Source organism: Colletotrichum destructivum, chromosome 1, assembly GCF_034447905.1.
Source record: "Colletotrichum destructivum chromosome 1, complete sequence".
In the NCBI taxonomy this organism is placed as follows: Eukaryota; Fungi; Ascomycota; class Sordariomycetes; order Glomerellales; family Glomerellaceae; genus Colletotrichum; species Colletotrichum destructivum.
In genome coordinates, this window is record NC_085896.1 from 3,130,208 (window position 1) to 3,157,275 (window position 27,068).

Here is a 27,068-nt window from a genome sequence, read left to right on the forward strand (position 1 = left end):
AGATATGTGTGTGGGCGTGGGTATATGCGTGCTTCTTAGTCGTCAAAGTTTTCTACCTCGGACTCTTCCTCGCTGCTGCTCTCATCGCCGCCGCGCTTCCTCTTCTTCTTCCCGGGGAGCTCCTCGGGAGCCTCGTCCTTGCGCATGAAAACGTAGCTTCGCGCGGGCCTCTCCTCGCCCTTCCACGCCGCGCCGCTCGCCTCGCCCGTCTTCTTCTCCCTCACGACGCCAAGCGTCCGCGCGTGCTTGTACCCGGGGTACGCCCTTGAGTGAAACCTGAAGCTCTGGAGAGACTGCAGCCCAGCGTGGCGGCCGAGATCCTTGACGTTCCACAGGGTGTAGGGGTCGCCCTCGAAGAGGGTGATGACGATGGTGCCGCCAGGGGCGAGGGAGGGGATCGCCGAGTTGAAGAAGGCGACGAGGAGCTCCTGGTTGTAGCGAACCTGGCGGTTGCGGTCGGTGGACTTGCCGCCGACGTGGGGGAAGTTGAAGAGGATGCGTTTGAACATGCCCTGCTTGGAGGGGGCCGACATGTGGAAGCCGCGGTGGTTGGGGGCCGACTTGCGCGTGAAGGGTTTCATCGTGCGGCAGTCGACGTTGTAGAGGATCTTGTTGTTGTTGATGACAGGGGGCTTGTACTTTTCGTCGTCGTCGTCGTCGTCGTCGAATTCCTCCTCCTCGGCGACAGCGTTGTCGCCGCCGTCGTCTTCGTCGTCATCATCGTCGTCGCCAGCCTCTTTGGAATCGCCATCCTCGCCTTCGCTTTCGCCTTCGCCCTCGCCCTTGTCTGTCGCAGGTTTCGGTCCCGCCGCGGCGGGCTTCGGCTTGGCGGGGTTGTTGATGAGCGCAATATTCTCGGAGGCGTGCGGGTACTTTTCCAGCAACTCGCGCTCGTTCTTCTCAAGGACGGTGGCCGTCACATTACGGCAGCCGTGGTGGACAGCGAGGCTAGCGGCGAAGCTGAGGTCGCCCTCGCCGACGAGGAGGATGGAGTCCTCAGGCGCGAAGGGGATGACGGGCTCCTGGTTCTGATGGTACTGCTGCTGCTGCTTCTTCTTCTTGGCGTCGCTCTCGGCGGCGTGCGCAGACTGGCTGTTCTTCTTCTTGTTGTTGTTCTGGGGCGGGCCGCCAGCACCGTTCCTCTTCCTGCCAGAGTCGACGAAATGGCTCTTATGGCTGATGTTGCCGAGCTTCCGCTTCTTGGCCATTGTGTGAGAAGGTGTTTGTTTTTGTCTTTGTTTTCCCCGGAGAAGGTTGCGCGGTCCGAGGCTGTTGTGATTGAGGGTTCCTGGATCAACGTTCAACGGCGGCGCGTGTGTGGTGAGATCGCCGTGCAAAGTGAGATATGTAGTCGGTCTGCGGTGTTGATGTTGCTACCCGTGTCGGCGGCGGGCGGAAGGGGGGGGGGGGGGGGGGGTGCGCGTACCCCACGGTTGTACGTTGGCCGAGAACTTTTTTCCTTCCTGCCATTTTCTGCCGTTCTGGCTTTGCGACCCTGGCCGGCGGTGAATAGGGGTGGCGCGCGCCCCGGCGGCTCGGGAATAAACGAGGTTGAGCCGTGATCCCCCGTTGCCCGTGTGTGGCTTTCGCAGCGTTCCAGCGGTCCAGTGCCCGCCCTCTCAGCGTCACAGGGAGTCTCTCAGCGCCGTCCCCTTTTACCGGCTGTGTTGGAGACCGACGACCCCTGGAACGGGAGTGGGATTGGGCGACGCCGGGTTATGGATAACAGCAGGGGGTGGAAGAGGAAGAGAAAAAAAAGGGCGGGCGACGGGGAAGTATCCGGTACATTCATCACGCCCTGGGCAAAAAAGATGGCGCTGTCCAGGGACTTGTGGACTTCGAACCCCAGGCGTGCGGACTTGGGTGGACATTCAAGGTTACAGGGAGAAGGGGAATCTCGGAATCAAGACAAGAATACGGTGAGATCTCTGAACGATGCGTTGTAGGACCTTGCTTAGGTACGACACCGATCTTGACCGCCGCGATACGTGGTCTACTGATCATTGATTCATCCATCTTCGGAGCAGACCTGCAGTGGTGGTTGTTCGTCCCTTCTTTCTTAGCGTTGTTGTTAGCCAAGTGGTCCAAACCTGGACGACGCGCTTACCTCCCGGCACGCCTGGAACCTTGAACAGCTTGCAATTATTGTGTGTAGGTAGAAGCTAGGGAGACGAGCATGCCAGGAGTCTCGTCCCGTCGGTGGTTGCCCATTGTTTGCCCGTGAACTGGAGGGTGACGGACATCTCGAGTCTGCCTGCTACGTAACATGTCCGACCCCGTTTCCTCATCGCATCATGGCACATGGTCAGCCACATACAGCTCCAACCTGCATCTCGCTGGGTCCTGGAGAAAGAACTTGATCCGGCTGGAGCTCGGGATCTGGCTGAAGGAGGCCCACCCGGACGGAGCCAGAACCTGTAAAAGTCGCCCCTGTCCGACTCGTCCGAACAAGCTACGTACTGGAAAGAAAATGTCTGCTTCCATCGCCCAGAAGATCTGGTTTTCAGGGTTTTTTTTTCCTTAGGGAAGAAGGAAATGATGCGAGGGGGGAGCTGGGAAACCGGGTGAGAACAGTCCCTCTCCCTAGGTCGGACGGTGGTGGTGGCACGACTGATTTGACTATCGCCTGGGCCAACGGCGGACGATTCTACATGCAAACAGACTCCGGTTGAGGCGGTCGGCGAGATCGCTTGCTTGGCTTTGGAATTAGGCCACCGGCTGCTATTTGCCTTCTTACGTCAGGTGTTGGGGCTCCTGCGATGCTCATGGATGCGCTTCCAAAGACGGTGTCTTTGCTCAGCAGCGCGTATTACTACTCTTGTCCCTGAACCCATGTCCCCCGTCATGAGGGAGTCGTCATGAGGCGAAGATGTAGCAACTTGGCTTTGAAAGGTCGCCGTCATACACATACTGTGAAGTCCATATATTGAAGCAGTCAGCAACAAAACCCACCTTCGTCCGGATGGACACCTGAGACCACAAACTAGACGCAACCCAGGCATGCTCGCGTGTTGGCCTGTCAAGTCGCAAATCCACGTTTCGAGGACCTGAGCGGCCCAGCACAGTCAGTGGTGACTTGAGGTGCTCCGAGAGGGCTTATACTGAAAAGCGCAGGCCACAGCAGCCTGCCAGATGGCAAAACGTACAAGTACCGGGTACTTCATGCCCTTATTTCTCGACAGGGGTAGACGACCATTTCCGGTTGTCGGATTATCCTTCACTCCGGACGAATGAGGGCGCGTCAAATCAGGCCTACTCCTACCAGATTGGTGTAAGTGTCTGCAGGACAGTGCTGGGCTGGGCCTTGCCTTCCGCCTCGCTGTAGCAGGGTGGTCACGTCTGCTCCTGCCTCTGCTGCCGTTCCGCCTGGTATTATTTGCAAAAGGCAGGAAGGGGAAAAAAGCGAAGCAATCTTTCGTTCCACGCCGCAATTCAACACCGCATTCGCGCCACTTGATATTGATAGTCGTCTCTGACGGTGAACCCCATATTTTCCTTGACATCAATTTCTACTCGCCCAGGCAGGTCTCTCATTGAGGAATCTCGGTCCTTGCGAGAGGCCAGGCGGCTGCTTTTTCTTAGCCCACACCAGTACCGTCCCCCCGTCCAATCCACACCACACACACACACCTCACTCACTCTCGTGCTGTTCTCCGAACGGCCAACAACGAACTCCTACAACCCAAAAGCACCGGCCCGACCTTGAACATCCGCGCCTGCTCTTTCCTCTCTTGAGAACGATTGAATCGCTCCCAGCCGGCCCATCGCTCAATTCTCATCCCCTTCAAGCCGCCCACCGAACTCATCTCACACTGACCCCGTCTCATTACACCCATACCCGCTCACGCTTTTGCCTCCACCCACCTCCATTTTCCCCATCCTCACCTCACGTCTCTTTCATGAACGGTCACCGCCATCATGTCAGACGTTGAGACACCGGAGCAGTCTGCTTCGACTCCAACGCCTCAGCTGACGCCCAAGGCCAAAGGCAGAGGCAGAGGTCGAGGCAGAAAGGCCGTCGCTCCCAAGAAGGAGCCCCCAAAGCCCGCACCTATCACCGGAACAGGTCGACGCGGCCGTTTCAAGCAGTTCGCCGATGACAAAGTCCAGGCAAACTATGAACGCCAACGGGAACTCAAAGCTTCTTACGCGGCTCTTGCCAATGTCGTGAAGCCCGCGCTTCAGGACTTGGCCTCCCGCGCCGTCAAAAAACTCAACAAGGATGAGACCTACCACATGTTGGTGCCCGAGTACGCGATTATCAAGGAACATGCCGATATGCGCCTTGACAGACGACTGGCCTTTTCAGAGAACAAATTGGCGATTGCTGCCAAGATGACATTCAAGGCCAAGCACATCCAGCTGGGTGCCGTTCGCGACATTTACAAGGTACGCGACACTCCGACTGACATGTCATACTTTTTTTCTCTCCCCCCCCCTTTCCCTTCCCGGCCATCCGCTGACTGGCGGTCATCCGCGGCATTAGAACGGACTTGAAGACCTCGAGGATGGTTTTTTGGACGCACAACTCCATCGTCTCGACATTCTCGAATACCTCCACGATCACGGCCTACCCGTAGACGTAAGTTTCCTTTATTTCCTATCATCATCTTGTGTCTCGTTTATTCACTCTGGCCTCAGCTTGTCGACGGCGGCTGGAATTACAAGCAAATTACCGACAAGGAAGCCGAAGAGTTCGGAATCTATGAAGTCTACGTAGATGGCAAACTTGTTCCCTACCCTCAAATCGTCGAGGGGACCGAAGCCCACGCCCTTAGACAGGCTGCTTGGGCGGAACCTCAGCCCGCCAAGGACAGCCTTGCACCACCCACCTCAGCTGCCACTACTACTGTGCCGCGGGCGAAGCGCAGAGCAAAGGACCAACCCGAGGGCCAACCCACTTCCAAGAGGTCTGCCGGCGATGTTGCACCTGTCCGTCACATCGCGGGCATCATGTCGGCCCAGCAAGCTCCCATTGAGGATGAGTCAAATGAGAGCACGCCGGTTCCTGAGGGCCCGGTGACCGCTGACCAGCGAGAGCCGGCCTTGCCGGCAAAGGCATCCGAACCAGATGAGTACGGGTGCCGACAGGTCAACCGCCCTACTGCCAAGAATGGTGCTAGTATCGCCAACCGCCTCATTGTTCCGCCGTCATTCCAATTCGACGACGACGAGATTGGCTACCGTGATTCGACAAACTCTGCTAGGCATGGAGCCACTCTCGCAAAACGGGGCAAGTATCTCGGCAAGCCCAACTCGAACACATGGCACTACGACCCTCTGCTTGCTCGTTGGGACGCTCGGGAGATTGACGAGGACGACTACGACAAGGAGCTTGTGGAGAAGTTCTCTGTTCACCCGCGCTACGGCTACTTCCTTCCTACGAGCAAGAACGAAGCCGAACCTTCAAAGCCGGAAGCAAACCCGATGCACCCGACTGTGTTCCTAACGCCTTCTGGCAAGATCATTCACGCCTCTCGTGTTGTTCCAGCAGCAAAGGTCGAGATTGCCTTGGCCGATAAGCCTCACCAGGACAGAATGGCGACGGTTCTCTCTTCGATCTGTGACAAGGACGACATATCGCTGGACGACATTGAGGGTCCGGAGCTAAAGGCGTTGAAGGACATTCAGGCCGAGTATGCCGAGCAGAGACTTCTTGCGGAGTCGATCAAGGATTCGGAGCCTGGAAGTGTTGAAGACACGCCTGCCACTTCGCCCCTTCCAACCAACGACTCCGCCTTGAACATCGCGGGCATGGAGGAGCTGCTCATGGCCGCCGAGGCTATTGAATCCGAAGCCGAGGAGGTCAAGCCTATCGAGGAAAAGCCAGTGTCCCTACCCACCCCGACCCCCGTTAGACCTGCCACACGCGCGTACGACGCAATTCGAGACATCTTTGGTGCTACTGATTCGCCCGCCCCCGAGCCCCCTGCTCCTGTCGTTGCACCCGAGCCTCTCGACACTACTGCGCTTGCGATCCTCGCCAACGCGTCTACTTCCGCCTACGCCGCTCAGCCTATCGACGTCATCATGGCTGATGCGTCTGCTGGTCAGTCCATTCCAGTCGATGGACCTCCACACAGCCACGTTGAGTCCAGCTACTCCATCCAGCCTGTGCCGGTCGAGCCTCGTATGCCAGTCGCATCTCCCAACGAAGGTGCCAATTGGGTCGAAACCCGTATGGCTTCGCCGGGAGGCGACAGCCGGGTCCATCCATCCATCGAGACTGGTCCGATGAGGGATCCGCACCCAAACCAACTACCCCCCGCTCGCCCTGTTGAAATGTCGCAAATGCGATCTTCTATCGATGCCTCGAATGACACGCGTCGACACTCCATGTACCACGAGCACAATGGTCCGTCGGCCTACAACGAGCAGCACTTGCCCCCTCCTCACCCACAGCAACACTACATTTCAGCGGATCCCATGATTGATCCGCGCCTCTACTCTGCACCGATGGAGGCGCAGGCTGGGCACCATGAGTACCATCAACAGACATACAACCCAGCCCAGCAGACATACCAATTGCCGGGCCTTCCCATGCAAGGGGGCTCGATGGCCCAAGCCCCTTCACAACTTCAGCAACCCGGCTCTACATCCCGGATGCCATTTACGAACCCCTCTCAGGACAGAAGCTCGCCACTCCCCCCGTTACGACCATCACGTGGCCGTAAGAGCGCCCCTGCTGCACCAGAGCAGCCCATGACTGTCGAGCACCAGCAAGTGCAGCAGCAACCTCCGCCGCCGTTCATGACCAGCAACAGTGGCTCCTTCTACCCCCCCGGCCCGCCGAGGCCTTATCACAACGGCTACTCCCAGGAGCAGCCTGGCATGCCGCTCATGATGGGGCAGTATCCGCCTTACCCCGGCTCGCAGCCTCCGCCGCCGCCTTCGCAGCAGCAGCAACAACAGCAGCAGTCGTATGGCCACCCGGGCATGTCACCCACTTACTCCTCCATTGCGCCCGTACAAAGCCCGCCCACTCTCCAGTTTGTTCAGCAGCAGCCCAACGAACCATCGAGAAGCCGGGCTGGAAGTGGCTCGTCCACACCGAGCGGCCCGGGAAACAGCAAATACCCCAAGCTGGCCCCCGCTCCCCTGCCTGCTCACAGAGTCGGCTGGCCCCAGGGTCCCGAGCTGAGAACCGTCCAGTATGACTATAAAGAGAACATCAAGGACTACTCGCCTACCGAGCCCCCTCCGCGTCGTGGCCCCGTCCAGATCCGAGGTTGGAACATCAACAACAATAGAATTCAGCGCCAGAAGACGGAGGAGAACGGCGACGAACGCCGCGGTTCTCGCTAGCAGCAGGACCTGGAGTTTACGAAGCCAGGCCTCAGGCCCAAAATGAAGGGTCTTGAGAAGACCACCGAGAAGGTGATTGCCAAGAATGCAACTTCTCTTAGGTCTAAGTCGAAGGAGCGGAAATGCAAGCGGCTCTGAGCGTCATGTCGACCTTAAGTCGAGAACGAGCCAGGAAAAGCGAAAGGACATGTACTATTATCTCATCACTTTGGACTTTGGACTTTGGTTTATACCTCTCTGGGCGTTTTATCCCCGTCATACTGAGGTGGAAGAAAGACAGAGAGAGCTTGAGCTGACAAGCTCTGTCAGCAGGCTCGCTGAAAGAAATGGGAGCTAGGGCCGAGAGGCCAGGGTCAATAAAGGACCCAAGTAAACTTGGAATGATAATGAACACGAAAAGACGGTTTTGTTTTGAACAATATCTGCTGTTGCATTGTGAACTGATGATAAGCGAGAGTGATGGAACTAACAGCTGCGTACTTCGTTGTGTCACGCATCAAGTTGTAATCTAGTGTGAGACGTAGTATCGTCACCCGCGTCGCGTGACAGATATTGACCCAAGTGGTGACAGATTAGGCGCCATATGCACCAGGATACCTGGGGTTATATCACGTTGAGCTACCCAACGCAGGGAGCACCAACTTCAATTGATTTGAGTGCGCTGTACCAGGCTGTCACTTGCCTTAGATTGAAAATTTGGTGGGTATTCTCCATATGTTTCAGGGTCTGTGTTCCTTCTAGTTCCCAGGAAGCATACGATGCTGTGTGCGGTGGTAATCCAGTGGCGAAGGCAAGGAGAAGTAAGGGCGTCAGCTGCTTTTTCTGTGACCTAATCAAATACATTGCGATCTTACATGGGTATATGACTTCCTGCAGCATTGACCTCTCCCCTGCCAGCGCCTGGATCCTCGGCAGGACCACCGATACCACGATATATCACTTTTGGGGCCCCCAACTACAGCGTTTGGGATCTGGGTAGGGCAGTCGAGCATCAAGGAGAATGTACATTCATTACCCTTTAGCGGGTGAGTAATGCCGCTATCAAAGCCGTCCCGTTAAGAGAACGGAGAGGGTTAAGCAGCACGCGTATGGTCTGGGTCGGGCTCCCGAGTCCACTCGTGCCTACAAGGTTGGCAATGCTGTTGGGGCCGCGAGAGCAAGCCCTCGGTATCTAGGTAGATTAAACGTTTTTGAAGCATGAGGCCCATGAAGATTCCTTCCACCTCTATTTGCACGCCCTGATTTTAAGTTATACGTTGTGCAAACACCCGCCCCGCTGACGACAGGAGCGGCTGGGCAAGGCGGGGGGGGGGGGGGGGGGGGGGGGGGGGGTGGTAACGGGCTTTCTGGTCGCCCACCTGTGTGTAGGTCCCGAGAGCAGTCCCCTTCCTCATCCAAATTCTTAGTTGTTCAAAGTACCTCTATTGAATCTACTGAAGACACCGCAGATGAAGAGGGTGAAGTGGACGCAGCCGGGTACTATAGGACATTCATGGAGCTTTATGTGACTCAGCATAGGAAACTCGGCGGCAAAAGCCAAGTTTCAAGCAACGAGCACAATTGGGCCAATCTTGTTTGATTACAGTGTAGCTAATATTACATGTGTGCAAGCCATATTTTTCCGAACCGGCAAAAAGGGTGTCGAGATGGGGAACACTGTATCTCAACTCCCTAACCTCCGGCGCGAGCCAAACTGTTGTACAGACTGCAGAAGTAGACCGAACGAGTGCATAGGGCTACTGTGTAAGGATATGGTTGTTGAAGTCCATAGCGCCGTCCATACTCATCATCATGCTGGGGTCGCCGGGAACCATGCCTCCTCCGTTCTGGACGAGGCCGCCGGGGGCGGCGAGTGACAGCAGGCCACGGCCCAGTTCGCCAACGGGGTGCAGCGGGAGAACCGATGCCTCCATGCTGTTACCATCGAAGATGACCATATTCTGGATGGGCTGCTGGGTCTGGCCGAGGACGTTGATGACATCCTGCGCCAGCTGGCCGCCGAGGATGGCGGTGATGGGGGCCATCTCACTGCCAATGTTCTGTAGGAAGCTACGCAGGACCTCGGATCGCAGAGTTTCGGACGGAAGGCCCAGCTGGGCGTGCTTGGCCGTGGCAAGCTTCGTGAACAGCCCGAGGTCCTCCTTGGTGTGACTAGGGAGCCGGCCGCTGTTGAGGACTTGGAAATCCCATAGTGCCCGCAGGCAGGAGATGACGGGGCTGACCGCCTTCTTTCTCCTCGCGCTCTTTGCGTACTCCTCGGGCAGGGTAGCACCGTCACTGGCGAGGTACCATGTCGAGTAGAGCTCACGCTTCGTCACCACCTCGATCGTCTTGCCGCCCTCCTTCTTTGTGTTGACGGCGACGACGCTCCGGGTTCTCGTCTCGGGCGCCAGCTTTGTCGCGACATTGCCGAGGTCTCTCTCGATGACGTAGTCATGCTCGATCAGGTCGGAAAAAATGAAGCCGTACATGCCATGCGTGCCGGCGGCGTAAAACGATCTCTGGTGCAGGCGGGTGGCGGTGTTGATGATGTTGAGGGAGTCGGGGTCCAGGTCGGTGGCGATGACGATGTCGAAGCCAGAGAAGTAGCTCGTGCCCTTGGACTTGATTCCCTCGGCATCGACGTGCACCTGCACACGGGGGTTGAGTTTCTGAATGGCGGCGGCTGCGGCTTGTGCGCGGTTTTGACCGACGTGGTTCTCCGTTTCAGAGAGGAAGAACTGCGAGCCCAGGTCCGATTCCGAGACGGCAGCGCCGTCGAGGATGGTCAGGGATCCGATACCGGCGAGGACGAGGTTCTTGGCAATTTCGTTCGCGAGTGCCTTCATGGTGATGAGGAGGATGTTTGCGTTGCGGATCTTCTCCTGGGCCTTCATGCCCCAAAGGCGGATCTGACGGTCATAGAGCGCAATCTCATCTAAGAAGGGTCAGCTACATCTCACATACCCGTCTTTGCGAAGTGATGCATACCTGCGCTTATGGCCGGAGCAGCGGCAACAGGAAGACCTTGAAGAACGCCACTTTGGTCATAAACTTGTGCACCTTGTTGTTGCAAAAGCTCCGGCATGAACATCTGGGCCGCTTGGAACATTCCCGGAAGCATGTTGGGGGGCAGGTCTCCAGTGGGCATGCCTCCGGGGATGACCTCCTGTAGGGCTTCAGGAAGCACCTGGTTCATGGGCGCGGCTTGCATGCTGGGGTCAAAGCCGTTGGAGGTATCGGGTAGAGGATGGTGAGGGACGACGGTTTCCGGCGCTGTGGCAGGGGTGTTGTCGCTGGGCGCGGCAGTCTCCTGCGCCGGATTCTCCTGATGTTGTGTTTGCTCCTCCATCGTTGGTGAATGAGACGGGGGCTGTGCCGAGAGCCCAGGGAACTGTGATACAGGTGGGAAAAGATGACCCTCACCTGGTTTGTGAGGAAATGTGGTCAATGCAGGCCAGTAAGGCAATGCGCGCCAGGTTGTAGCCTCGCGAGACGTGTGAGCCCAAAGGTGTAGCAGGTGAGTGAATGAAAGGTGAGAGACCACGTCGAGTGAGACTGGATTGTTTGTGCCGTAAGAATCGTAAGGGTATCGTAGTGTTTGGTTTGTTGAACGATGGAAGTCACAAGTCCGTAGATGAAGTCGTCAGTACAAAAGGCTCGCCTGCTCTAGGGAATTTGATGTCGGTATATGGTTATGGCTTGACCTGACCTCCCCAAAACAAGGCTGAAGGTTGGACGGGGGTTCACTTGAGGTCGAGGCTACCTAGGTAGGTAAGCTTGGCTGAGATACACTAGCTTCCATTTGCCAAACAGAAATTGTTAACGTGCCAGACAGGCACCTTCCCGCGTTTCCCAACGCAGGCATCACAAGAGCACGGACGACGCGCTAGAGCCGCGCTAAAGTGATACTACGTACGCGTACGGGGCGTGGCTGCTCACACAACGCTCAGGTATCATTTAACAATTCATGGCAAAAATCCCTTGCCCCCCTTCCATCGCTGATTCTTTACAGGTACGAAACCCCGCGTTGGACAGGACCAGGGCTCTGTTTAGCGGGCGCATCAGGGCGATCCCAGCGCACTACTGCTACTTCCACTGCAACTGGCCGCGTGCCCATTCGCTCGCCTCTTTCCCTTGTCCGTCATTTGTAGAATTGAAGGCTGGAACCCGAACAGCACTCCAAATCCGACTTCCAACCAACCAACTTCCGTCATCCGCCGGCCTGCTGACGACACACCTTCGATCCGCGACGACGGTCGTTCGTTCGTGCCAGTATCGCATGGCTCTTTGTCCTGTCGTCGGTCACTCTCGCCTCTGCGCCCTCTCGACAAAGCCAGAGCTTCAAGTTCGTTTGTGACACCCGACAACTGACGACCGATCACATCCTGGCCACACACAGGCCTCCCACCAGCCGCGACATCGTTGTGAGTGTGCCCTTGACGTCGTCCGTTAGCAGTTGAGTCCTCTCTTCTGCAGACTGTGGCGCTACTCACTGCCAAACGAATACCTTGCCACGTTGTTGCGGTGTTTCTTCCGATATTCTGACCGGTCTACTCGCTCTCAAGCCCCATCGATCGGCACCCGGCATCCCGCTCCCTGGCCTACACATTGCATTGTTTGCACGCCCACACAACCCCTCCGAACTGACCGTCCGCCGAATCCACAAATCCCCCCTCAAAACCGCGGCCAATCCTCCCGCCGCTTTCCTCCCGCTGGCGTTTACGGGCAGCATACTGGGAGAGTCGAACTCAACAAGCTGCTGTCCCCCGGCTAGCGCCCGTCTCGCAGGGTTTGTCACTGCCGACGAAGCATGTCGTCACAGCGGCCAGGCCCGAGCCGAAATTCCCAGAGGCGCGAAAACGACGACTACCCGCCCTTACCACCGCATCGCAGACTCTCTTTGCCGCCACCTCTTCCCTCGGATCATGCGACACACCCTCCACAATCACGCCGACATCCCTGGGAACCCGAGGTCCACACGTCCCAAGACCAGACCGAATCATATCTCCACCTCAGGCGGCACATGGCAGATATAAACTTCCAGGCCGAATACGACGAGCTAGTGGGAAACAGCTTGAGTGGCTTCACGGCTTTCATGTCCGCTGCGCATGATGATTTTGGTTTCTCTCGAGATAGCATCCAGAACCGGAGTCAGGAATCCAATGTACTCGACACACTACAGAACGATCAGCGAGACGGCGATAGTCGACGACAACCCCTCCAATTGCCACCCGTCTTCGGTTACACGACCGTTCGATCACTAAGTGGCCGTCAGCGACTCGACGGCACGGAAGACGATGTAGAGGCTGTCCGAGCTCTGTGGAATCGCAGAGCTCAATACAGCTCGTCGCCCTTTTCGCCACCCAGGATGCCTCCCAACTTATCGCCGCCCAACCTATCCCCACTCCCTCCCTCAGAAGAGCCCCCTGAGGAGAACCGGAGAGTGAAGAGGAGGAAGCTGGACTCGGAGCGTGCTTCCCAGAGCTTCAGAGGATTTCGGTATGGGCGATACGGGCAAGTTGAGCCCGGCCAGCTCAAGATGGAAATTTTAAGTTGTGACGGGGGACTGTACGAAAACGCCTCCCTGCATGCCTATGGAAACATTCTGAAGGACGACAAGACTGTGTATTGCACACAATCAAACCGTTGCAACATCATTTTGCAGCATCAGGGCGCAACGGTGTTTACATTGAAGGAGCTCGTGATCAAAGCGCCTTCATCAAACTACTCGTCGCCGTAAGCAAAACCGGTGCCAACCTTGTGGGAACCTCATCTGACAACTTTTGGCAGTGTACGGGAGGGAATGGTGTTTGTTTCCATGAACCAAGACGAGACGCTTAAACGCACAGCGCAGTACGAGATACAATACGCCCCATCGAGGTCAGGTCGTCCATCAGCAACAAGAGCGCTGGCCCCCATCATCTCGATACGGCACCACGAGGATGGCACAACCGTCACCAGAACACATACGCGGCAAAGGCGGCTATACAGCTTAGGTCATGACGACGAAGAGAACATGCAAAGGACGGCGCAAATCCCCACGGAGTTTTCCTCGCACCTACCGCCCTTCGACATCACAACCGAGTGCAGTTATGAGGAGACCGATGACGAGGACACCCCGAGGAACCCCGTCAATCGGCGAGCACCCAATAGGATTGGGTCCCTGCCGTTTGAGAGCGACAGCAGCGATGATGGTAATCCGTTTGCCTCGGACGAGTATGGCTTCGAAGACTACTCCTTCGCGAACAGGCGTCGGGATGCTGCCGACATGTCGGCGGAGGTTGCCGGGGCGAACCAGACGGCAACGCAGGAGGCTGTGCGAGCTGTTGGCGGCGAGCTGATGGCCCCTCATGCCAAGTTCTTCATCGAAAAGGACAAGAGCAAGTGTACCATACGGTTTGATCCCCCTGTTTCTGGGCGGTTCCTACTCCTGAAGATGTGGAGTAGCAGCCGGGCATCCGGCAGCAACATTGACATTCAAGCGGTACTCACCAAAGGATTTGCGGGACCGAGGTATTTCCCCGCGGTGGAGTTACGATGAGACCATTTAGGGTGTAGTTGGTCACGAGGTACTGCTACGAGTTCCATAATGACGGCGGGATGGCTGCATTCGAGTGACGATTATTACGGAGTTCTTGGTGTTGAGCCACGGATGGCTGGGTTAATCGGGTGTGACAAGGACGTCGCTCATCATATACCACGTGCAACCATGCCAGTATTAACAATCGATTGGAGTTTTTGGTTTCATATTGAAGTCCCGATTCTGTTGAAGTCGTGGGATATGAGATGAACCCAATCTGGCTGCTCTGTAAAATTGATTGGTAGGCGGCCACTGATCTCATCGTAGCAGACCATAACATTTCCATATTGCAACTACATCGGTCTGGCTCCTTGGTTGAAACCACTTTGTCTGTGACTTTCCATTCGAAATTGCCGTCGATGTTGTCGAGCCGAATTCATTCATTCAAAAACCCCCCACCAATGGGCCGGCGCCAACGGTGTGGCTGGATCGCGTCCCGCAAAACTCAGAAACAACCACACACCTCACTATTCTTTACCGCAGCGATCCAATCGTCAACATACATCACTTTGACACGCGACCATTGGATTCGCTTCTTGTTCTTCTTTTCTTCTTGTTCTTCTTCTGATTAGAGCGACGGACGTCTCAAAGGGTGACTTCCAAACCAGGTTTTAGGCAAGAATAGGAAGAAAATCGACCATGAGCCATGAACTCACGCTTATCGTCGCGGCGACGCGCAACATGGGCATCGGCGCTAAGGGTGGTCTCCCCTGGACGGGCCTAAGGAAAGAAATGGCCTACTTTGCTCGCGTAACGAAGAGGCTTCCACCACAGGTACATGGGCTTCTCTCTCCCTCTTCTCACCATGTCGTCATGCAGGCTGGCGTGATATACTTGCTTCCGCCGACGCTAACTCGGCCGACACAAACGGGGAAAAGGCCCCTTCGGACGCCCGAAACGCCGTGATCATGGGCCGCAAGACCTGGGAGAGCATCCCACCCAAGTTCCGGCCCCTCAAGGGCCGTCTCAATATTGTTATCAGCCGCGCCCACCCGGCCTTGGACCTCTCCTCCTCATCTTCCGCGGCAGCGACGCCGGACCTCGACAGGGAGCCTGTCAAGGTCGGATCATTGGAGCAGGCGCTCGCGTACCTGCGCGGCGACGGCGTCGCCGGCCGACTGGGCAAGGTGTTCGTCATCGGCGGCGCGCAAATCTACGGCGCCGCTCTCCAGCTGCCCGAAGTGAAGAGGGTTCTGTTGACCAAGGTGCTTGGGGAGTTTGAGTGCGACGCGTTCTTCCCGCTGAGGCTGAGGGACGAAGGGGAGAATGGGGAGGAGAACTCGGCGGCACAGGGGTGGATGAAGGTCGAGAAGACCGGGCTGGATGCATGGGTCGGGGAGGAGGTTGAGGGCGGGGAGATTGAGGAGAACGGGACGAGATACGAGTTCCAGATGTGGGAAAAGGTTTGAACTTGACGACCACGCGATTTGCCGTGCTAGTAATGAAAATAAAAGGTTGTCTTTATTTTTATACAAAAGTTGGGTTGCTGAGCTGTTTTGTTGCCATGCGCCGTCCCGTGCCCTTCTCCCTCCTTATCTTTCTCGCATGCATTGATAATTGTACAAGATTACAAAGCCTCTGCACATTCCCAGGCTACAATCGGCGACTTGATGGCCTGCCGGTGCTATACACCTCTCCATCGCTTTACCACAATGATACAGCTGACAGCCCAGCATCGTTGCTTGGGCTGTCTCCCTCCTAGCCGCAACCGGCCTTCTACCGAAACTCCCACCGACATACTATGCTTTTAGCTCCTCTGCTTAAGCGGCGCCGGCGTTGGCCATGTCCTCTTTAACCTGCGGCGCAACAACATCGACAAGCTTGAGCATATCCCTCACGTCCCTCTTGAAGACTTTGGCCGGCGAGACGAGCAGGTCCTCAACGGGCGCGGCCTCAAGGTCTTGCAGGGTAGCGCGCATCCAGCCGACAACGGCAGCGACCTGACGCATGTCGACGTCCTCGCGGGACTTGAACAGATTGCGCCACACGGCGGCGGCGAGCACGCGGTCGTCTTTGACGACACCCTCGTCGTAGGCGGCAATGAGGCCGCGCCACTGGACAAAGATCTCTTTGAGATACCGCTGGCGCAGTGCCGACGACGTCATGCCGTGGTTCAGGTGCATCATGCGCTCGCAGTCGAAGAAGAACTGGTCGATGAACTGGTGCTGAAGGTTGCGCGAGGCCTCACGATCCAGGCACCGCAGGCGGGCGACCACGAGGTACATGTGCAGCATCGTGGCCTGGGACCAGGAGCTGAAAGAGGGTTGGAGATCGAAGTCTGTGGGTCGGCAGAACAGTCAGTGAAGGGAAAAGGAGGGGGTTCATTCCAAATCCAATTTCCCCATCAATGAGTATTGAGCAGAGGGATGTTGGCAGAGGAATCACGCACACTGCAGCCACGGCCCTATTGGGGCCCCAACCTCCTCGCCCTCAGTCGTCATACGGACCATGTCCTTGGCACGCTCCTGCTCCGAGATTTGGTAAAGAGCCTGCGACGAGCAGGCCTTGTAGAGGGCCTCGAGACGGGAGGTTGTCATGGACGCGGCCATGGTCTTTGGTGCGGCGGCCATCATGGTCGATGCGATGGCCTGCTTGAAGCCGGACGGCGGCGCCTGGTTCCGCCTAGTCGTTGTCTGGCTGAAGTATCGTCTGGAGGGAGGGGTCATGACTGCTGTCCTCGTTATCGTCGTCGTCGCCGTCGTAGGCTTTGCCATTGCAGCCGGAGCCGTCCGGCGCGCCGTCACGGCGAAGGAGTTCTGGGGTAAGGCGAAGTCGGCAGTCGCTCGCAGGCTCCGAGCCAGTAGTCTCGCCTGGTAACGGCAGCTTTGGCAGGCCATCTTTTCAATATTGGTGTTGATAAAGCCTAGGTTGGCCTGCTCATGGGTATTAGGGAGAGGAAGGTCCTCGTCCGGGAAAATGCTGTAGAAAGTCGGGTCTGGTTTAGAGGTGAGCGCCCAGGTCGCAAGAGCTCGAAAGTCTGGACGTCATCCAAAAAAAAGAAAAAAGGTTCATCATTACATCGAATTGGAAATTTCGGCCTAGCAAAAGATGCCGGACCGGCGGAACTTCGGGCCACCCACATCGCGTTCGGTTGTACAGTGTTTCGAACAGATTTACACGGCCCCTGGATCCTAGTAGTCTACCTACCGATTTGGATATCATGAAAGATGTCATTTTGAATCTCTTGAGTAGAGAACAGTGTGCTGTGTTTTACCATGGTCTTTTTTTGCATTCCGTACTATTTTCAAAGAGTCGCTTGAGGTTCAAACCTTCCCCTCGAGACCCTGAGATCCGTCTCGTTACTTTCCTACGGCATGCTTTCAATTCAGAGGGGGCGCCGAGCGACTGCCGATTCAAATGACGTCCACGATACGCGCTGGACGGGTACAGGTATGCTCGTCTGTAACCCTGTTGTTTACGACTGAGATCTAATCTAATCCTACACCCAATTTCACAAATTCATGCTACCGAAATAGTTTCTTTCCAGCTTTGTAAAAGTCTGAGCCAAATTGCGACAACCCGGGGGCATCGTACCCATCATCCCAAGGTTCTTGTAGCTGGTCCCACCGTCATTGTTTTCCGAGCCCTAGCAAAGCTTGGAGAAAACCAGTGAGGCATTCGTCCCACCAAAACCAAAGCTGTTGGAGATGGCAACGTTAACCTGTTTCGCCTGTGCTTGGAGGGGCACCAAATTCATGGAACCCCCGACGTTAGGGTTCTCGAGATTCAGCGTGGGCGGCACAATGTTCTTGGGCAGGGGTTAGCGGAACGTGCCTTTGATCGAGGAATTCTGGGGAAAACAAGGTTTCGGTTTCAGAACCCAATATCCGCGACTCACCTCTGCAACCGATAAGACGGCGAACAGGGCCTCGATGGCGCCAGCTGCCCCTAGCAAATGCCCGACGGCACCTTTGGTGCTGCTCACCGTGACCTGTGATTCGTCCGCGTAGCCCTCGTCGCCCGTCATGATGCGTCGTATCGCCGAGGCTTCCGCCGCGTCGCCCACTAGGGTTCCCGTGGCATGCGCGTTGATGTAGCCCACCTCGGCCGGCCGCACGCCGGCATTCTTCAGCGCAAGCTTCATGGCGCGGAAGGCTCCGTGACCATCCTCCCGCGGAGCCGTCATGTGATGCGCATCGCCGCTGCAGCCGTATCCCCTCACTTCTGCGTAGATATTGGCGTCCCTGGCCTTAGCGTGTTCGAGCTCCTCCAAGACCATCACTGCCGACCCCTCCGAGACGACGAAACCGTTGCGGTCGCGGTCGAAGGGACGACAGCTGGCGTGGGGGTCATTGTTGTAGGCCGTGGAGAGGGACCTTGCTCTTCCGAAACCGGCAAAGGTCAGGGGATGGATGCAAGATTCCGTACCACCAGCGACCATGACATCTGCGTCCCCAAAAGCAATGAATCGCATGGCATCTCCGATGGAATGAGCACCAGTGGTACATGCGGTTGTGACGGCATGGTTCGGGCCTTGTAGCCCATACTTCATCGAGACATGACCAGCGGCCAAGTTGATGAGGATCTTGGGGACGAACAGCGGCGAAACCTTCTTGTAGCCCTACCCGAACAGACTTTAGCTTGGCTTCGCCCCTCGATCACGGCGGCGAAATCTCACTTGTTGATTGAACGCCAAGCTTGCCTCGTAAATCTCCTCGAGATTCCCGATACCGCTGCCAAGGCAGACGCCCGTCGTTTCCAGATCGTCTTGGCTCTGCGGCTGCCAGCCGGCATCTTTCATCGCCATTTCAGCACAAGCCACGGCATACTGGGCAAACTTGGACATGCGACGCTGTTCCGTGGCATCCAGCCAGTCACCGGGCCGCCACTGTTCCGGACCTGGGCCATGGCTGGGGACTACGCCAGCAACGGTGCTCGTCAGATCTTTCCAGCGGGTTCGCGGCTCCAAATTGGCCACGCTGGTGATGGCAGACTCTCCGGCTAACAGACGATTCCATGTGTTGCGCACGCCGACGCCAAAGGGTGAGATGGCACCGAGCCCTGTCACGACAACTCGTCGCATGATTCGGCCATGTCCAGGATAGGGTATGTCGTGTTTTATTCAAAGACGCACCGACGTATGAACGGTGGGAGAGCAGGGTGGAATGACTGGGGCGCGCTGGAAAGGGGAACTCGCTACTCCAGTAGTAGGGATAAGTGGAAGGTGATTGCGGTGCGGCAAGAGAAAACGTTCAGTAGAACGTGTAATGGTAGTAGTGTAGGTAGGTACCTAGACTAAGGTAGGTAGAGGCAAGGGGAGACTTGAAGTCGGAACAATGTTGGAGACATGTGGAAAATCGCGGTCAGATCTGCGCCGCACAGATGCAGTTTTAGCGCGACGTCGACTTTGATAACACCCTGGATACGTACCGACGATACCTAATCAGCGGCGTGTCGGCGAGTATCGCTGCAGGGGCTAAGGGTGCCTATGGCTATGGACAACCACTGTGCTGTCAGGGGGCTGTCATAACGGGAAATTGGGGACTCTGTGGTGCTTAGACCACAGTGTCGGGATCTCATCTACGGTCAATTGATATCTCAAAGGGACCACCGGGACCTGGCCTAAGGCCAACTGCAGCCCGGGAAGCGGGGTACACTAACGCCGCCTCGCCTCAATGGGGGAGGGGCCTGGGGTTCAGGTTTAGCCACTCGGGAGTCAGACACTGGCTGGAATCGGGGAACTGGCCTCTGCGCCGCAAACGCAACGCAACGACACACGTTGCGGCTTGGCGCTCTTTCCCTCGCTTTGTCTCGTCAACCCTCTCTCTTTTCTCTCCCCGAGAGTCGAGTCGCCGACGAACCTTACACGTACTAGTACTGTAGCCCCTTTGCGTATCTTAGAAGCTTCTCTTGACGTCCGGCTCGGATATACCCCCCTGAGCGGACTTCCTCTCTCGTTCCATCGGATCGTCTCTCTCTGGTCGCTTCAAGAGCACCGGGATTCAACCCTTCGAGAAGACGGGAAACACCCTGGTGGACGACATCTCATCTCACCAACCGGTCCATCGAACCACGTTTCAGACGTCGACATCTCCCCAGCATTCCAAGTCCTTGTCAGCGCCGTACTAAGCAGCCAAGAGAAACAAACGAGGCTTCAGGAACACAGGCGACGTCGAAGCTTGGCCCCCCGCCTTGCAGGGTCTCCCGTCACATCTCCGTGTCTGCAAAACCCAACGCCTTCGTTCATTGCCGCAGCCTGCGGCTCTGTCTTCGGGCCTCGAGTTGCCACACCACACTGCATCTGTGCTGAGTTGTGCCGCAGCTTGGTTTCAGTGTCGCATTTGTTTCCCTTCTTATCGTTGCCCACCCGTCCTATGAGAGCAAAGCAGCCACTTCTCGCCCGATCTTTTTCTTGTCCGAGCATTTTCACCAGTCGGGAATTCCGCCTTCCTTAGACTAGCCTCATTTCATGCCTTGACACACCTTCTCGACATCTTTGGCCATCCCATCACCACCTATCACGCCCTCAACGACACTCAGCTCCAGTCATCGTCTTCGCCATCCCGTAGTCTGATCCCGGTCTGCGGATCGCCCGCCCCTTTCCTGTCGAGCATCACCCTGTTTCCTCAGGCACGGAGGCAGTCTCTACGCTACTTACTTTTGTGTTCCACGCCTGTGGGTTGATACATTCGAGTGCCAGGTCCAATCACGCCACCATTCGCCTTGAGAGGCTCATCGTCGGCTCAAAGGGTACATTCAGCAGGACGGATTAGCCTTTGCTTCATGTTGGTCTGGGATCGGCGCTCGTGGCTTAGCCGGTTCCCATTGTCCATCTCTCTCTCTCTCTCAGCGACATAAGCCTAGACACTGTAGACTCTGCCCCTATATAGAAACCCACTACTTCCTCCTGCTTTTGGAAAGCTTTGGGCCCTGCGTCGATGATTGTGCTCCCACACTTTTTGGGAATACTATCAGCATGCCCCAACCATCTAGCGGTAAGCCGTCTGGCACGGCTTCAGGACCTATGATGGCGGACAACGATCAAGGGCTCGATACCAAAGCAGAGGTGGAAGTTAGTGGGCGCGAGATCAATCCCGCTCCCGAGTCTACTACGTCAAGATATCACGACCGTGATCCGGTAGAGGACTTGAGGGAGCGGCTCTCGCAATGGGGTGAGTCGAGTGTCTACCATGGCTATGATGACGATGAAGATGAGCAAGGGTCCGAACATGAACTTCTCTTAGATCCCAATCTGCCCGAAGAGTACGAGACGAGGATTCGCAAAGCCGATTTGACACCCACCGAAGAGGTTGACGATGAGCTCGCCATGAAGAGAGAGGAGGAGGAGGACTCGCCCTATGCCGAAGTACGCGCCGCCGTTCGCAACTACGACGAAGACGTCCCATGCAACACCATCAGAGCCTGGACTATCGGTCTATTGCTGGTCACTGTCGGCGCTTCAATGAACACGTTGTTCTCATTACGACAACCCTCCATCGGCCTTGGCCCTCTGATCGCGCAGATCATCGCCTGGCCCATTGGCCAAGGTTGGGCCAAGGTGATGCCCACCAAACAGTTCAATACGTTTGGCCTCAAGTGGAGTCTGAACCCTGGACCTTTCAACATTAAAGAACATTCCATTATCGTTGTGATGGCCGGTGTTTCCTTTTCGGTCGCATATGCCACCGACATCATTTTGGCTCAGCTGGTCTTCTACAAGCAGGACTTTGGCATCGTCTTTCAGCTCCTTCTCACAATCTCGACCCAGTCGCTGGGCTACGGAATCGCCGGCATCATGAGAAAGTTCCTAGGTTGGTCCCCCATGAGGAAGCCCTGATCTGCTTTCCCTAACTTTATGCACAGTCTACCCGGCGGCCATGATCTGGCCCGGCAATCTGGTGTCTGTCACTTTGATGAACGCCATGTATGAGGCGAACGACCGGCCCGATCCCAGCTTCATTGGAGGTAGCATGCCTCGGTACAAGTGGTTCGGTATCATTACCCTCGGCTCATTTTGCTACTACTGGATACCCGGCTTCCTTGCCCAGTTTCTGAGTATCATGGCGGTCGCCACTTGGATCGCACCGAACAACGTTGTTATCAACCAACTGTTTGGTGGCACGAGCGGTCTTTCAATCCTGCCATTGACGCTCGACTGGACCCAGATCTCGGGATTCGTTGGTTCTCCGCTCATTCCTCCATGGTACGTTCTCGGCCACCCTTGGTGAGATGCTTCGAGCTCAGTACTTACCACCCCTTACAGGCACGCGATTGCCAACACGCTTATTGGCGTTGTTACTTTCTTCGTCATCGGGGCCTCCATCTTCCATTACAGCGATGTCTGGTATGCCCAGTACCTGCCCATGAGTGACTCGGGCACGTACGACAACACCGGCAACCCGTACAACACGTCTCGCATCCTGACGCCCCAGCTCACGCTCGACGTGGAGGCCTACAAAAACTACTCGCCTCTGTTCATCAGCACGACATTTGCGATTTCATACGGGTTATCATTCGCTGCCATTGCCTCTCTGATTGTCTACACGTATCTGCACAACGGCAAGCAGATTTGGGCGCAGTATAGGAATAGTAGCAAGGAGAAGCCCGATATCCACATGAAGCTCATGAAGAAGTATAAGGAGGCGCCAACCTGGTGGTACATGGGCCTGTTCGCAATCGTGAGTATATATACCACGTCGCTTTTGACGTGTAGCCTACTGACACGGCCTAGATGCTTGGTCTCGGTTTTGTCACTGTCTTGGCATACCCGACCAACCTGACATGGTGGGCATTTCTCCTGGCGGTGGCCATTTCCTTCGGCTTCTCACTGCCTATCGGCATCATTCAAGCCGTCACCAACAATCAGATCGGCTTAAACGTTTTGACCGAGTTCATTTACGGATACATTCAACCAGGACGACCGCTCGCGCTCATGATGTAAGTCTTTCTTCGACACTGGGAGTGAGGATGGGGCGTGTTCTGATCCCATATTCTGACTGCTCGCATAGATTTAAAACTTTTGGGTACATCACCATGTCGCAGTCTCTGAGCTTCGTCTCCGACCTGAAGTTTGGCCACTATATGAAGATCCCGCCCAGAACCATGTTCATGTGTCAGGTCGTCGCCACGACCTTCTCATGCTTCATCCAGATTGCGGTGCTGAACGCTGCACTGAAGAATATCCCCGAGGTGTGCACTCCGCACCAGGAGAACAAATTCTCTTGCCCGGGCGGCCGCGTCTTCTTCGCTGGTACGTTTGCAACCTTACTCCAACCCACCCTCAATTCCATGGTTCGTTTTTGGTTTGCTGACCAGCTGGTAGCCTCCGTAATCTGGGGTCTCATCGGCCCCGCTCGCATGTTCTCCCCGGGCCAGGTGTACTCGGGCCTCTTCATCTTCTTCGGCCTCGGCGCCATTCTCCCCGTCATCTTCTACTTCGCCGCCCTCAAATGGCCTAAGTCGCCAGTCAAGTACCTCATGGCGCCCCTCATCTTCGGCGGAGCCGGCGCCATCCCGCCTGCAACGCCGCTCAACTACCTTAGCTGGGGCATTGTCGGCTACGTCTTCCAACACCACATTCGCAAGAAGCACTTTGGCTGGTGGTCGCGTCTCAACTACCTCACCTCGTCCGGTCTCGACCTTGGCCTGGCCCTCGCTACGCTTGTCATCTTCCTCGCCTTCACACTCAACCGAATCGACCCGCCCAAGTGGTGGGGCAATGACATTGTCACCGCGACCATGGACGCTCAGGGCACAGCGATCCAGTCCACGCCGGCCCCCGGCACGAAGTTTGGTCCAACTTCATGGTAAGTATTCCCGACAAGACACGACTAGGCGTCACGGTTATTAGGACTTTGTAGCACTAAAGGGGTTCGCACCACAGGGAACACTAGGAATGTGGTTTTTCAAGCTAAAAGAAACACTTTCCTGCCATCTTGCTGTTATCGTTTTAGGTTCCATACGCCGGAAAGATTTAGGGAAGAGAGGGACAGCTCGATCGGGATTGGATACCCAAATGAGTAGAAAGAGAAAGGTGGATCAGCATCACAACATTAAGACGGACTACTTACTGTGTACATTATCTATTTCATTGCGTGTCAAGTCTAATTTCTACTGGGCCACTCATCAACTCCGGATCATCGTCTCACAAGGCGAAGAAGCATGGGTAGGGCGGGGCATCGCGCAACACGAGAACCAACCGACGAGTGCCTGTCTACCTGATGCATTGTGCAACGCCATGTCAACGAAGCCAGCTTGTTATGATGCCAGAGCTGCTTGGCAAGCAGCACATTGTCCCTGATCTCAGTAGTCTTTTCGTTGGCTAGCCTGACCTGCAAACTAGGGGGATAAGGCTCTCCCCATAAGACGGAGGATCACAGTGCAAGATGTAGTCGTGCCTCTTAATTACCTTAAGCACGCTGCGACTGATGTTACTCGACAGAATCGAACCATACGGCGGCGGACGGCTCTATCTGGGCATAAAACGGAGATGGACTCCAGTCTGCGGTCTTTGTCAGAACTGACAATGATTGGAATGCCCGGGAGAAGGGTTCGTAGTCGGTCCTTGACGACTCGACCAAGTGAGCCTAATGCATGCTCGGCGCTCCAAGCCCGAGGAGACGTGTAGACCTTGCATTTCCCTTGGTCTCGCCCTCTCCGTCATTGATATGCATGTGGGTGTGTGGGTGGACATGGCGCCTGTGAAACCCCGACAGCGCAGTAGCAGCACCCGAAACCAACGACGTCGCATCGGCAGTGGAATTAAATTGTTTCCTTCGCACGCTCCCTTCATTGTGGCGAGCTGACACACTTGGCGGGGAGACGGGAAGAATCGCACGGAAACGACTGCGAACGTTTTAATGGGTGGGCCCGGGCGCGCTCGCGGGTCTCGGGGTGGAGTTCCAATAGACGCTAACGGTTCGGGGCATGACGGCCGGACCACAGTGGGGCATCGGGTCGGACGGAGGGCGGAGAATCGCAGGGACTGGTGCTGGAAGAGAACGAAGGTGTGGCCAATGGCACCCGCGGCTTATCGAGGGCACGTTGGGGTCGAGGACAGAATTATGGAATCCGGGTTTGTGTGGATTTTATCTAGCCTATGTGTCGTGGGCAAGTCGAAGGAGAACCCGTAATACCGGGGTTCGGAGTAAGACCTCGGTTGGTTTGCGGCCGAGTCGTGGGCCTGCAGCCTGGCAGATGAACAGGAAATGAAGTCGACGTCGGACTGCCAAGTCAATGCCATTAGGGAAGTTAGAGACAAATACGGCGAGCCAACGAGTCAAGGACCTCGGTTCGGCACTTGATAGGCCTGTTAGTCCAGCGTTGAATAACGCCGTGACTATTGCCCAGGTCTGCGCAGGGCACAGCACAGGGGCCTTACTAAAGGAATAGCTATTAGCGCGTTGGTGAAATGCCGGCCGGATGTGTGGATGTCGGCCGCTTTAACGTTTCCTGGCCACGTCTCTCATCCACACAACTGCAAATATTTGGAGCCGGGCGGGACTTCAAGCTTATCAATGTGGATGATCGGAAACAGTAGCTTCTTTTGGACGATGGGGCGACTCCAATGCCGCGGATCCACGGTCCAGCTTTTGGGCAATCAAACGCTCCTTACACGCTGGAGTTGTTGGCAGTGGTGAAGTCGCATCTGTTGGTTGTTGGAGTCGTCCGAGTACGTAAAAGAAGCTGGTCTTTGTGATCGGTCTGGCGTTCTGTGCTGCACCCAGCTACACCAGCCAGCTGCAAGGCCAACAGCGTTGAGGTTGCCTTGGCCATGTTTCCCTAGCCCGCAAGAGCCACGTCGGACGCAAGCGTCATCTGGACGGACGCAGTTAATTGTGCTGAGTTGATGGACGAGAAGGGGGAATAATATGTTGGGCCCAGTATCCGCACTCCGTAAAGTCATCCAAAAAGAAAGAGGGCCCGGGTGCTGGCAGATGGCAGATGGCACTTACTGCCGGGAAGGCGTCCCACTATGCAGCCAGCGCGACTGCTTTGCGATGCGATCTCACACGATGCAACTTGGCCAACTTGCTTCCTTGCCACTTTGTTTCCACATCTTCTCCTGCATCTAATTTCTCCCCTCTGAGTACTTCACATATGTAGCAGCCTGCTCGATCTCTCGCCGAATTTCTCTATCTGCTGGAGGATACACTAGAGACGGAGTGCAAGCCGGGTTTCCTTTTTCCTTTTTCTTTCTTACCTTACCTCCACGCCGGTATGCACAAATCGTACGAAGACCAACTGAGAGACGGCCCAGGCCCTCTGGATTACGGTCCACGAAGACGGGTTCACTGTCGGACCACTTCACCGCCACCAGTCCCGACGCCCCGGGCGGCCTGTTGGGAACTTCGCTGACTGCACCCCGACTCTCCGAGCTGCCTACCTACCCAGTCAAGGCTAAGGTCCGTCATAGACCTTGCCCATGTTCATCCATGGCATTCCAGCTGCCTGCGAACAACTTTCACGACTCGTCTGCCCCCTGTCGTGTCTCGTTGGCGTCTTCCCAAGTTGACTGGGTACCCAAGCAAGGGAACTAACCACGAGACAAAATGGCTGGAATTGGCCAATCACCTGCATGAAGCAAAGCCGTCGATTATCATCTACAAATACACGCAAGCAGACTATGGTTCGTTCCCTCTTTGTTGACCCGCCGCGGACCGCCGGTCTTGTTCGCATGCCCACATCGACCACACTGCCTGCAAACCACCTGCCACTTGCGTGCTTACGACTCCATCACCGAGCCATTGGCGATGAAATCTCTGGCGATGACTACTGCAGGGCTCCTGCGCCGCGCTGTCACGCCTTAGCTCGTCTTAGCTAACCTCAACTCGCATATGCCTGAGCTACTGTCGAGGCGGTTCACGCTAGAAGACGAATTCCTAGCGAATACCGCCGGGACCCTGACCCCAGTCTGCGCGCATCTGACACCCCAATGCACCAAGACCGTTCCTTCTGCTCGCTCACGGGAGTCCCGGCCCCATGGAACTTTCTTCCTCGCTTTTCCTGTACGGATACGGTGGGGTACCTATCAGAGCGTGGCCATGCAAAACTTGTGGCAGCCACGCGCACCACCGATGGACTGAAAGGAATCCGTCGACTACCTAGAGTACGGGTTCGCTACACAGCGGCATTGCCATGTTGGCCCGAAGAAAGCGATTGCAACATGTCTACGACAGTCCACCAATGTGCCGAGTGTTTAGCTTCGCCAAGAGGTATGTGGATACACGAAGGGGCTCGGCCGCCATGCACTTTGGTGATG

At 56.1% G+C, this 27,068-nt stretch overlaps 8 protein-coding genes across 8 annotated transcripts; 4 read left to right on the top strand and 4 right to left on the bottom strand.

Annotated features, from left to right (window-relative positions):
- Position 1: 1 nt before the first annotated feature.
- On the bottom strand, positions 2-1,403 carry CDEST_00944 (Putative 25S rRNA (uridine-N(3))-methyltransferase BMT5). The gene has a single exon (XM_062917103.1). It carries the CDS (start codon positions 1,206-1,208, stop codon positions 36-38), a length of 1,173 nt encoding a protein of 390 aa, XP_062773154.1. The 5' UTR covers positions 1,209-1,403; the 3' UTR covers positions 2-35.
- Positions 1,404-3,371: 1,968 nt separating this feature from the next.
- Positions 3,372-7,702, top strand: CDEST_00945 (uncharacterized protein). The gene is made up of 3 exons (XM_062917104.1): positions 3,372-4,389; positions 4,487-4,582; positions 4,642-7,702. Exons 1-3 carry the CDS (start codon positions 3,919-3,921, stop codon positions 7,303-7,305), a joined length of 3,231 nt encoding a protein of 1,076 aa, XP_062773155.1. The 5' UTR covers positions 3,372-3,918; the 3' UTR covers positions 7,306-7,702.
- Positions 7,703-8,760: 1,058 nt separating this feature from the next.
- Positions 8,761-11,127, bottom strand: CDEST_00946 (Putative THIF-type NAD/FAD binding, ubiquitin-activating enzyme, ThiF/MoeB/HesA family). Its single transcript, XM_062917105.1, has 2 exons — positions 10,276-11,127; positions 8,761-10,222 (listed from the first exon to the last, which is right to left on the bottom strand). The coding sequence occupies exons 1-2, from the start codon at positions 10,634-10,636 to the stop codon at positions 9,042-9,044; spliced, it is 1,542 nt and encodes a 513-aa protein (XP_062773156.1). The 5' UTR covers positions 10,637-11,127; the 3' UTR covers positions 8,761-9,041.
- Positions 11,128-11,276: 149 nt separating this feature from the next.
- On the top strand, positions 11,277-14,170 carry CDEST_00947 (uncharacterized protein). The gene is made up of 3 exons (XM_062917106.1): positions 11,277-11,711; positions 11,853-13,023; positions 13,078-14,170. The coding sequence occupies exons 2-3, from the start codon at positions 12,098-12,100 to the stop codon at positions 13,826-13,828; spliced, it is 1,677 nt and encodes a 558-aa protein (XP_062773157.1). The 5' UTR covers positions 11,277-11,711; positions 11,853-12,097; the 3' UTR covers positions 13,829-14,170.
- A 140-nt stretch (positions 14,171-14,310) lies between these two features.
- CDEST_00948 (Putative dihydrofolate reductase domain-containing protein) lies at positions 14,311-15,276 on the top strand (the record flags this gene model as incomplete). Its single annotated transcript, XM_062917107.1, has 2 exons — positions 14,311-14,641; positions 14,746-15,276. The coding sequence occupies exons 1-2, from the start codon at positions 14,507-14,509 to the stop codon at positions 15,274-15,276; spliced, it is 666 nt and encodes a 221-aa protein (XP_062773158.1). The 5' UTR covers positions 14,311-14,506.
- Positions 15,277-15,627: 351 nt separating this feature from the next.
- Positions 15,628-16,704, bottom strand: CDEST_00949 (Putative ubiquinol-cytochrome c chaperone, CBP3; the record flags this gene model as incomplete). The annotated part of the gene is made up of 2 exons (XM_062917108.1): positions 15,628-16,145; positions 16,257-16,704. The coding sequence occupies 2 exons, from the start codon at positions 16,702-16,704 to the stop codon at positions 15,628-15,630; spliced, it is 966 nt and encodes a 321-aa protein (XP_062773159.1).
- Positions 16,705-17,143: 439 nt separating this feature from the next.
- Positions 17,144-19,152, bottom strand: CDEST_00950 (Putative beta-ketoacyl synthase, thiolase, beta-ketoacyl synthase, active). Its single transcript, XM_062917109.1, has 3 exons — positions 18,486-19,152; positions 17,706-18,428; positions 17,144-17,615 (listed from the first exon to the last, which is right to left on the bottom strand). Exons 1-3 carry the CDS (start codon positions 18,888-18,890, stop codon positions 17,454-17,456), a joined length of 1,290 nt encoding a protein of 429 aa, XP_062773160.1. The 5' UTR covers positions 18,891-19,152; the 3' UTR covers positions 17,144-17,453.
- Positions 19,153-19,526: 374 nt separating this feature from the next.
- CDEST_00951 (Putative oligopeptide transporter, OPT superfamily) lies at positions 19,527-24,008 on the top strand. The gene is made up of 6 exons (XM_062917110.1): positions 19,527-21,618; positions 21,671-22,010; positions 22,071-22,485; positions 22,539-22,744; positions 22,816-23,057; positions 23,130-24,008. The coding sequence occupies exons 1-6, from the start codon at positions 20,784-20,786 to the stop codon at positions 23,615-23,617; spliced, it is 2,526 nt and encodes an 841-aa protein (XP_062773161.1). The 5' UTR covers positions 19,527-20,783; the 3' UTR covers positions 23,618-24,008.
- The last annotated feature ends 3,060 nt before the right edge of the window (positions 24,009-27,068 follow it).